This window comes from Eurytemora carolleeae, unplaced genomic scaffold, assembly GCF_000591075.1.
Source record: "Eurytemora carolleeae unplaced genomic scaffold, Eaff_2.0 scaffold8, whole genome shotgun sequence".
Classification (NCBI taxonomy): Eukaryota; Metazoa; Arthropoda; class Copepoda; order Calanoida; family Temoridae; genus Eurytemora; species Eurytemora carolleeae.
This window is the reverse complement of record NW_019396114.1, coordinates 229,509-241,668: the sequence shown is the minus strand read 5'-3', so window position 1 is coordinate 241,668 and position 12,160 is coordinate 229,509. Positions and strand designations below refer to the sequence as shown.

The window sequence follows — 12,160 nt, the reverse complement described above, 5'->3', positions numbered from 1 at the left end:
AAAAACACATAATTTATACACTGATTAAAAATCATATATTCTGTAGACCTAATTTCTAGTAATTGTCCAGTCTTAGAATGGCATGTCTGATTAACAAAGGCACCCCTGAACCCTATCACGGCAGGGCTTTTTTGTCTCAAATAGGCGGATTGGGGGTGTTTTCCCCCCCCCCCCCCCCACTATGATTTTGGCCTTAAAGTTTGTTGAGTTAGAGGAATATGATACATGTCCTTATGTCCAACTTTTATGGTTAAGGTACAAATGAAGATTAAAAATAGTTAAAAAAGTATACCGGAAAAATGTTCAAAAATTATATTTTTTTTGACAAATATTAAGATGTGACACACGCTATTACATCCATTTTTTAAGGACTTTTCAAATATATAAATTTTTAGCGAAATTTGTTCACAATTATAATGTCAAAAAAGTGAAGAAGTTTCTAATGCAAGCCGTTTTTAAGTTATTTAGAAAAACCACAGGGGGCTGTGTGTGGAAAACACCCCCCCCCCACTCCCAGCCGTGATAGTGTTAAAACATTTTTTTCTGTCTAAATGGATGAATGAGATAGTTTCATTGAAAATTGACTCTATTTTCAATATTGAGTTCACCACAGAAGTGACCTGCGGAGACAATGAAGGAATTTGTCAAAATTTAATACGTTCAATATTTAAGCGTGATGTACCTCTAAAAAGTTCACACACCCTCACTAATTTTGATATTTTGTTCTATTTGATATATATATATATATATATATATATATATATATAATATATGATACTTGTTAATTTACATTTTATTCCTTTGAATTACAAATTATAAAGAATCATCTTAGGAATTAAATTTTCAAAAGTTTTTGGAAACTTTAGTCAATCTTATCTGTGCTGCAGGGTACTTCAAACCCTGATTATGCAGTTTAAACTTATTTTTAGAATCTGGAAGATATTTAGCAAATTTGCAAAAACCTAACGTCATTTTAAGTTTTATATTTTAGTATCTCACAAATTGATGAATATCGTTTGCTAATATTATTAATAAATTGCAACCGTATGGGTATGATAAATTTGATAAACATCATCATCTATAAATGTAAGATTGGTTGGTTGTGTGCGTGCACATTTTTCCACAAAGAGTTAATTCATAATTACAAAATTAGTTTTTTTTCCCCTCATTTATCTTCTTTCCTGACTATAAGCTTAAAGGGAATGCTTTCTAAATTTCAAGCCACCCTTCATTTAAAGAGAGTGCACACCCAATTTACAAAATTACCCCTGAATCCTTCATCTACACAATAACATTGAAAAGTGTTTAATTCTGAGAATTTCTTCGTTGTTTCAGAATCGAGAAATACATTAGTTACTTTTTAGTTTCTTTGATATCTAGTTCACACTTGATAAAAACTCACCTCTAAGGGTACCGTCGTGAATTGGAAATGCCAGTCTTTCAATGGAAAGTGACTTGGAGTCCCGTTAAAAGGCCCTTTAAAGGGGATGTTTACTTGTTTGCAAATACAATTGATTATTCTTGGAGAATCTGGAGGAAAACTAAGTCTGTATTAAGCCTTGTTAAACACTTTTAAGTCCTATTTTTCCCAAATAATTAGATATTTTTATTTTTTACTTGAATATGTATTTTGAAAAACTAGATCAGTCCCTTTATTAAGAGAAATTAGTTTTAATTAAGTTAACGTGTATAATGTATCCTATATATCCTTACAGTATTATTATGCTTATGGTTGTTTAGGGTTAGATTAAGGTGGAGCATTAGTTCTTTCTTTAAGCAGTAAAAAGGCTGGGACTGGAAGGGGTTGGAGGGTTGTTGCCCTCTCCCCAATACACCCCTTCTATTTTATTTCTTTACATTTTTGACGAGTAATATCACCTTGAAACTTTTTTCCTTTTAAAGGGACAGACCGGCTATGTAAGGTAGTTAAGTTGAGTATGCAGTGTTGTGGACAAATTCTTTCGGATTCATTTAAAACATATAAAACTTTTTTAATATCTGTAAATCTTGAGTTTGAGCGCAAAGTCGACGTTCAAAATAGCACCTTTGGGTGGATACGTTTTCAGATTTTTAAATTTAAAATTATTAAATAACGAAGACAAAAAATGAAAACAAAATTCTACAGTAAACAAATGACAGGTTGAGAAAATAAAAATTAACTCTAGTTATCCAAAATAAGTAGTCTTATTCAATTATTAGTTTCCATAATCTCTCTTTAATCACAAAGACTTTCTGCAGATTTTTCTGGATTTTTTATTGAAAAGACGACATTTGAAGAATTTAAAGAAATCTGTGAACAAATTAATAGAAAATAAGAAATTCAATATAATGATGAAAAAGGAAATAATTAATTATAACTTCGATTTATTGACAAAGGAATTGAGTTTTTGCCACAAACTTAGATATTTTAAACTATGACTTCTGTTATATCAAACAATATAAGTTTGAAATATCAAAGGTTTACATAATTTGGTTGTAGAAATAAAGGTATTAGAAAATTGGGATTTGTGGCAAAGACTCAATTCCTTTCTTTTGAGAAATATGTTTCTAAACATCTAATTAGTTTAATATAGAATACTTACTATATTTCTCTTCGTCGTTATTTAAAAATTGAAAAAAAACTATTTTAAAAACGTACCCACCAAAATTAATGATTTTTAACGTTGATTTTGCTCTCAAACTTAGTAATTATACATCGTGGAAACGTTGTATATGTTTCAAATGAATCCTAAAGAATTTGTCCACAACACTGCATTTTTGAGCTATGGATATGAAATTTATCAAGAAACTGATTCCTCGCCACAAAATCTAATTTATGTATCTCAATATCTTAGCAAACGATTTTGTCAGTTTGCAATGACATAGAAATGAAAACCCTAGCCTGTGAAAAAGAAAAATACTAATTTTTTAATTTGTTTGTTGTCAGGCAGCCTTAGATTTCAAACAAGGTCAACCATAAGCGTAATTTCATGTGACCCTCCATGCAAAGTTCAGACTGTATATATAAGTCAACACAGCGCACACTTGAATTTGCAGCTGACTAGCAAGCGGGTTTCGATAAGTTTAAACACACATATCTCTGTACTCGAAGAACACAAAAATGTGTTAAGGGTACCATTGAAAATCGGGCATTGCACTTGAAATTACGCATTTGATTATCTATTCTTTCAAACTAGCTTAAAGTTTTATGAATTTTGCACAGAGGGTCACTTGAAATTACTCATTTGATTAGCTATTCCTTTAACGTTTTATGAATTTCCTGCTGATATAATGTATAATTAAATTATGTCTAAACTTGAATTTAATAGCATGAAGACTGAAGGGGTATACCGATAATTCCGATAATCCTTTGATAAGTAGACACTAATCTTGCAATGTAACTAGATATTTCAAATTCAAATTACAGACAATTAGCTAAAGAGTAAAAGATACATCTTGTTCGGTTTTTAAAGCATTTTCAATTAATATTCATGAAAAATTTACCATTTGTTATTTTAAGAATTTAATAAAAATACATTATTTATAGACAGTAACCTTACAATGTAAGTAGATATTTCAAATTCGAATTACAGAACATTACAGGAGACTGCTAATTGGATTATTGCATCGTGATCAAAATTCATAAAAAAAATTAAGGCAGATCTTTTATTATATAGTTATAATTTCAAGTGACCCTTTCTTTATAACGATAATGGAGTTATCCTTATCATTCTAGACAAAAGGTTAATTATTTTAAATTCAATTTTTCAAAGGCACCTATCCCAGGAACAATGAAGTAAGTTTAAATAATTCAACATTGTTTAAAACAACGACCATATTGTTACTCTGTAAAGCTGTTTAAGGAGTATCGCTGTAAATCGGACATTGCACGTGAAATTGCGTGCACAGTCTCTTTAATAATTAAGAGTTTAAAAGCTTGTATTATAATGATGGTTAATATTGCATGATAGAACCCGTAATAATTTTATTAAGTTAATGAGAAAACTAGAAACATATTTTTTCCGTTTTAGCTGAAAACTTTTTTTCGAACATATATATCTAATAAATATCTAAATGTAAAATACAAATCGAGAGTGCAATATTGATCGAATAAAATAAACCCTATTTTAACGATAAAAGGATGAACACACCCTTTCACCTTTTTAGTAATTTAAGATTTACATGCTTGACTATAGTTCTTCCAAAATTCCATAAAAAAATATCATATCCTGATTTTAAAGAAGGAAAAGTAGTTGGGCAAAATTTAAAAACCTTTTCTTGACCTTAACCATTGCAGTTAATGGTCTCAAGATTTAAAAACATAGCTTTTTGGGCAAATGATCCATAACGCATGTCACACTCACATATCAATCAATGAAGTGCTATAGTGTTAACTCCAAATATGATAATATATATAATATATATATATATATAATATAATAATAATATGATACCGTACCGCAGTTTTACTTTTTACCCATTTGGGGTCCTAATAGAAAAAGATTTAGAATTTTAACGTGTGAACTATAACCAAGTAATAGTTTTATTTTCCCTTTGAAACTTTATTTTACAAATAAAAAAAGAACAATTTGTAACGAAACATAGTGTATTTTGTTGTGATGTACTGAGTATAAATATTTATTAACATTTACAAGAAATGTAACAATTTAAACTCTTTTTCAGGCTTAAAGGGAGTGAAAATACTCATACAAATAGTAAATTTTCCCATATGCATTCTCTACTCTGTGCATAGAAACCCTCTCTGTATTCGTACTACAAGGCCGTTTTTTTATGGTAGGGGGGAGGGTGATTTTGTAAAGCAAAATAAAAAGTTAAAATTTACCTATTTTTAGAATTGAAGAAAAGAATAGAAGTGTAAATACTCTAATAATCATCTTTAGAAAGTGTAGTTATTCAACCTAAAAAATTCAAAATACTTAAATTAAATTAAAGGGTAGGGTATCTAATTTTAAAAAGTATAAATAGTCAAAATACACAGCTATTGTGCAGTGTAAACAGACCCATTTAACTTTATAATTGATTTAATAAGATTTATAACTTTTTGCCGTATTTCGTTTGTAAAATTACATTGGACCTCACTCTAATATGATGATGATCAGTAATTTCTCTAAAGGTATTTTTTAAAACTGTTTAGTGCAGGTCTCAGACAACTATTGGAAACTATTTTTACATTTTATGAGAAAAAAAAGTTCTTCATATAAATTTTTTTAAAGGAAGTTAAGCGAAGGGTTTACACCTCTAACGTCACACACGTCAGAATCTAGCGTACATTTTCCTCCATTTGTCCTGACGGGACCTTGAATATCGGATGAAATATATATAAGAAAAATAATAAACAAATATCAATAATATCAGTATTGGATACATATTTCTTTATTTCTCTGAACAAATCTCTCGTTCAGTGTTTCTAATATTTCCAAGTTTATGAACAGTGCGTCCCACCTAATATGTTGAATGAGAGATGGCTTTATGATCTTTAACGGCTTTTTATTTGAGGAAAAAATGCTTATCCAAAAATGTTAGACTACTTTTAAAGGGACTGTACGCCTAATTTCAAGTGACCCTCTATAAAAACTTGGCAAGTCCCGATTTACAATGGTACCTTTAAAAGCTTGGTCGGATTAAGTATCCTTGATGCTTATTTGCGGTTCCTCTGCGAAAGCGACTTGCACATTTCAAGAAACAGTGGATTATTTGTCAGAATATGAACACTTTTAAAGTAAAAAACAATGGTATCTTCAACTTTATAATCAGATTAAGGTTTCAAAGGGTACCGTTGTGAATCAGAAAATTCAATCTTTGCATGGAGTGTCTCTTGAAATTACGCTTACAATCCCTTTCAGCTCTCTGGGATTTATCTTTTCAACATCTTAAAAAATGACAAAACATTGGAATGTGGTATTTAAGAAAAGTTGTTTTATTATAGATTTAATTCCAAACTTAGACAGTTCTTATTTCTGATTTACTGTGTAAAAAGCTACCTTGGACTCAATTTATTTTTTCAATGTTAACATGTTTGTTGACATAGTTTTTATCTTTTTAACTGACGAGTACCTGGCGTTATGATTTTCCGTTATGTTCTTCTCTATGTGATCTCTTTCTCCATCTTTAATCTTCAAAACATAATTAAAACTTGAGATGCAAATTTCTTTTTATTTCAAGTGTACTTCAGTGTTATGAATTATGTTAAAGCAAATAAAATAATTCACTAAAATGCAAGCATGCAAGGTTGTAAATTTGACCCAGTATTAAAAACTGATGCACAATTTCCGTTGCTGCCAGGATCTCTGTGAAAGTATGAATTTTTTTAAAGATAAACCGTGTTAGCTTTTACTAATATCTAACTCACTTTTACTGAACATGAGATTCAAAATTGTAAATCTTTTATATAAATCTACCAAACATCTGTGATAAATCCTTGTATCGTTCAGACAGAAGATTGCATCCAGCATGAAATACAATGATTATGGGTAAAACTTTATATAACGATTGATGTGTTTTCTTTAATACGATTGGATATTTTCTTTTTAATGTTTAAACACACTTTTCCACTCTCCAATGTTTCCAGGAAGGTTTAAGAGCTTACAACAACTTGTTATAAATATTTTATCATTTTTAATGTACAAATACTCTTCAACAGTAATATTAAAAAAACGAAAGGCATAAAGTTTTATATTTGTTGTTGACGATAGAAATGCTGATAAATATTTTATTAAACTTCTTAGTTTGAGTTATAGATTTTTATAATTTTAATCTTATTACCAGAAATAGTTAATACAGTTTTTTTTTAAATAATCATATGTTTCTTTTGGAAAATTGATTATTGGCAATTGGTGTGTTTTTGAGTGATGACAACTTTAGAATTTTTTTAGATTCAACACGTTTTAAGATTAATTAAAATATTTTTCTCAATGTTTAAAGGGTAGCATTGTGAATCGGACATGCCAACCTATAAATTATGGGTTACTTAAAATTACGTCATTGGTCCTTTTAAGAACAGAAATACTCTTCTATTTTACATATTTTATGTATTTATGAAAAATGTTGCCAACACTCCTAACTTTCTTTTTTGTAACCAAAACAATTAGCTTTTCTCTTACTTCTATGAAAAATCAAAACTAGAGGGGCTACAAAGTCACAAAGATGTTCCAGTGATGTTGCATAAATTTGACCTTCTCGTTTGTTTGCAGTTCCAAGGGGTTTGATTGTTGGCAACAAAAATAAAAGTTTTGTCCTCTGTATAATTATTCTTTTTTTTACCAAACTTTGTGGTTGCATGTATGAAAGTATTTAGATGGTCTGCAGGACAAATCCTATTTATTAAGCACTTTTGTACATTTCCAGGTCAAAAATAAATTTAGAGTGCTTCGCGCACTTTGATATGTATTTCTTTAAATTTTTTACTTAGTTTTTGAACTTGGAAAACTTGGTATCCCCGTATTTAAGAAGAATTATTACATTTTTGGTTTATTTTCTTCCAAGTTATAACTTATTATTTTTAACAACCTGGCTTTTTATGTGAAACGCCAATTAAATTGGAAAAATCGTCCTTCAAGCCTTGTGATACTTAATTTATTATATCATTATACAAAACATACATATTCTTAGAAATTCATATTTTCCAAGAGTTGGTTATTAAGATAAAAGATAACATGTATACTGAAACTGTAAACATACAAATTTAAACACAAAAATTGCAGAAATTTTTTTTAATTACTTTTTTTCAGGAGGTTCAAAATAAGCTCACCTCTCAGTGAAATATTTATAATTTTGACGCAAATCCTTGTGGCATATTTAACACAGTTTTTCTGCTTTAAACCTCATAAACATCATAAAACAAAGCCTTTAGTTATGTAATTCAATGTGTTTGTTTAGCCAGATAAGTCCTTGTTGATCCCTTGAACATTGTTGATGAATTAGTTTAATAAGATTAATTGATTCTTCTGCACTGTTTGATGTTATAAAATTATGAAGTTACAAAGTTGTACACTTGTACAAGATGTACAGGTTGTTCAAAATGTATAAACTGTAAAACAAGTACACTTTGTGAGAGATTGGACAATTTGTGAAGAGTGCATGCAGTGTACTGCAAGCTGTAAGGAGTGTATGTACAAGCTGTATAGAGTGTATGTACTTGCTCTAAAGAATGTATGTACAGGCAGTAAAGAGTGTATGTACAAGCTGTATATAGTGTATGTACAAGCTGTAAAGAGTATATGAACACTGCTGTAAAGAGTCCATACACTAGCTGTAAAGATTGTATGTACTTGCTGAAAAGAGTGTATGTACATTGTACATGCTGTAAAGAGTGTATGTACATTGTACATGCTGTAAAGAATGTATGCACACGCTTTAAAAATTGTATGTGCAAGCTGTAAAGAGTGTATGTACAAGCTGTAAAGAGTGTATGTACAAGTTTTATTGAGTGTATGTACAAGCTATAAACTGTACCAACTGATCGTGACAAATGATTGTTGAAGCTAAACAGAGAAATCTCATTTATCCTCATTAGTTAATAGAAACAAGAAAACAATCCGGAAATGATCAAGCAAGAAAAAAATACAATGATATAATGTAAAGAAAGAGTAAATCAACCCTAAAAAAGGGAAAGTTTATAAGAATTTCACTTCTAACTTTTAGTTCAGAATTGATAATGATTTTATCTTGTTTCAACTTATCACTCAAAAATGTGCCTAAAAACATAATTTATAATAATGTGTGTATTTTGTACCACTTTGTGACCTTGAAGCTCTTCTGGTTTTGAATATATAAGAAAAACAAATTTAAATGGTTACATATTAGAATTTCAAAAACGTTTTAGTTCTTGACAATTGCAATAGCTATTCAATAAGAGGTATAATAATTGAGAACATATAAAATTAAAATATCATAATTCAGCATAAAGGTGAAGCTAATCCCTTTAAAAAGACAGATTGTCAGTAAAATGAAAAAATATCTGATTGACCTGTAAGGCTGTAGTGACAGGGAAAGTGGCAAACATTGCAATAATAAGATTTTGCAAAATGTCGTAAAATAAATTGGAAAATGTACCAGAGACTGAAAACAAAATCTAACTTTTGGATTTTTAAAGTATTTGGCGCATACCCTTTTTTTAATTGAGAAATATATTGTTTGGATAGATTCATAACCTAAACGTTACTCTAAAATTAAAACGTTAGTTTTGCATTTTTATATTCTTAAATTCTTGCATCGGATTTCTCTGAAACATGGGAACCTTTCCGGATTAAACTTTCAACTAAATTTTTAGAACAAATATTTTATAAATATTGTATCAGATTAAATGTGTAACAAAATCAGAAAAAGATTGACTGAAAAATAGACAATAGGAGAAGAATGTATAATTTGTGGTACATCTCTGGTAAGACTCTATAACCTCATAAGTTTTCTAGTTTTAATTTTATGAAGAAATGTCAATGCTTCTATTAAAGGAATTATGGATTGAATATATGTATATATAAACCAAAATTAATTTGTCTCCAATGATCGTACACACTGCAATATTTCTGCAAATTACTGATGCCGAATCTTTACTATTTAGAAAACCTTTGTTTCAGTTATAAATTAATACAGAGTGCAAGATCAAAAAGAAATTGTTTGGACAGAAAATTATTTTGTTTTTCAGATCAAACCCAGTTTTCAAAATTTTCTAGTAAAGCAAAATTATTACTTTTTTTTTGAGAGTTTCCAAAATAAAAAAAAATTGTTGTTAATTGATTGGTATGATTATGTTTTCTATTTGATAAAAAGGTATACTTAATAAAAATTTATCTCCATTCTCTACAGATTTTGCATCAAGTTCTCTATTTTAATCGATCTTTATAGTTTAATCATGTATTCATCTTATTTTAATATTCTTTTTTTTTCACTCCATTTAATACTTAATTTACTTATGTGTAGTCTTAAGTTATTAAATTTAAATTGAATTTAGGAAAAAGATTTAAAAGAAATTTAAAAGTTTTAGTATATTTCAAACTAGAATCCAACAAGTTTTATTCAATGTTCAGCATTCTTTTCATGTATTCTATATTCTGTGTTCTGTATCCTTTATCCCATATTCTGAATTCTGTATATTTCAGTAAACCCTGGCATGGGACTTAAACTGTAATTTAGTGAGAGCTATGTAACTCTGAGCTTACCAAGCTATATTTTAGCATACCGAACACAAAATAAAGTTTATTTGATACAAGGCTTTGAGCCCTTAAGACCCTATCATGATGGGGGGGGGGGCTCCCCCAGAATTTAAGGGTTTTTTCTCCACAACTTAGGAATGGCTCACACTAAAACGCTTCAAATCAAAAATAGGCCATAGTTTTAATTCTTTTTTAAAAGTTCTTACAAATTAGATGCAATAACATGCATTACATGTAAACATTTTTTCAAAGTGAATTATATATTTTTACTACTCAAAATTAAAATTTTTTTAACACCCTTCCTAGCATCCTATTTCCTTCAAAGTTAGAGGTATAACTTTTTTTAATGAGCGTGGAAAGTTGGACTACAGACTACAGGACATTTATCACTCTTCCCTATCTCAACTCTAAAAGTGAGGAAGAAAACAAACAAATCTATATACTACAAAAATTGCCTAATTGGAATATGGGTTATGACCCCAGGTTAAATTCAAAACTCAGGAATAATCCCAAACAAATTTTGTGAAAAACAAAAAATTTCTTTGACCAAGGTACTCAACTCTAAATAAAACTTCCTTTTTATGTTACCTATATGAGAAGCTTTTGTAAAAAGACTGACAGTTCAAGGTCCGGATCATGCAGCTGAATCATGAATATGATCATGAAATTATTGAGTTGATTTTTGATATGGATACTATAAAAATAGACCAAATCAACAAGAGCATAACATAACCTTCAGGCTTTAAGTATTCAAAGGGGAAAAAATATATGAAAAACAAGAAAAAAATATAAAGAAAATACTAAAATCAAATTTAGATCTGTATTTTTGCAAACCCAAAAACATTGGTTCTGCTTTCAATATTTCATGATTTAACTTTCAAATTTTACAAATATTTTAACATTTGGTACATAAGAAACCGAATTAATTGAAAAATAATTCCTTGAAGACAAGTGTTAAATTTTTATCTTTATTTATTTTAGAGTCATATACTTCAAATTAAGTCTTACAGTTGTCTTCCAATTAGCTTGAAATATTGTATTTTAATTCAATTTCTAGCATTTTATCTGCAGACCTCTTCTAGCTATACATTACTACTACTGTATACTTTATATGGAAGAGGAGGGTTAATACAAATAGATATTGGAAAATAACAAAACCTAATGATAGTTTAACCCTATAAAGGCTGGGCGATCTGAATCTATGTATAGCCTGGTATTAGACTGATAACTTTAATAGTTTGGGCGCTAGGGAGGGTTGAAAAAAATGCTTAAAAAAGGGCTAAAAATAGGAAAATTTTTCTCAAAGTGTGACACATGTTTCCACATGCATTTTTTAAGGACTTTTCAAAAATATAGTCTTTAGATCTGTAGCTTTATTCACAAAAATAACTATGGGCTATTTAAGATATTTTTTCACAGACTGGATTATTTTCCGCCCTGTACCCTACCCTATAAAATTAAAAATTAAAAATTTTAACAAAGAATCATTTAAATTACTATTCATTAAAAGTTGAAAAATTTCACGGTAATAGTGTCAAAAAATGAAAGTGCTAGGACAAAAAAAAACTACAGGGGGGATGCCAAACACTCCCCTCCACAGCCTGTTAAGGGTTAGAGAAACTGGAAACTAAAGTGATAGTTTGCTGTATGTATACTAAGAAACTATATTTATAGTCAAAGTTAGTAGAAACTACATTGATAGTTTAAAAAACTAGAAATTATAATGAGTTGAAGAAATCAACATATTTTGATAGTTAAAATAACCATAAATAAATAAAAAACTTTTTTAATAAAGTAAAGTAATAAAATCCTCTATAAATGCACAGCCTAAGGTCTTTGAGTTTTTTACTGAAAAAACTTATTTAGATTGAAATCTTTCAGCTAACAATTACATGAAAAAGACAAATTAAAAACCAGACTAAGCTCTCCCATTATTATAGAGCACCAAAAACTTCCTATGCCCCTGACCTTTCGAAAGTTTAAAAAATTGTTTTAGACCTTTCTGAATT

The 12,160-nt window shown here is 29.0% G+C and overlaps 1 protein-coding gene across 1 annotated transcript in view; it reads right to left on the bottom strand.

Annotated features, from left to right (window-relative positions):
* Positions 1-12,160, bottom strand: part of LOC111695354 (uncharacterized) — a 56,954-nt gene that overhangs the window by 36,395 nt on the left and 8,399 nt on the right. Inside the window, exons 2-3 of the mRNA XM_023464658.1 lie at positions 6,055-6,113; positions 4,823-4,898 (exon numbers count right to left, since the gene is read on the bottom strand). Of these exons, the coding sequence (XP_023320426.1) occupies positions 4,823-4,874 (52 nt within the window). The 5' untranslated portion in view covers positions 4,875-4,898; positions 6,055-6,113. The remainder of the gene's footprint in view (positions 1-4,822; positions 4,899-6,054; positions 6,114-12,160) is intronic.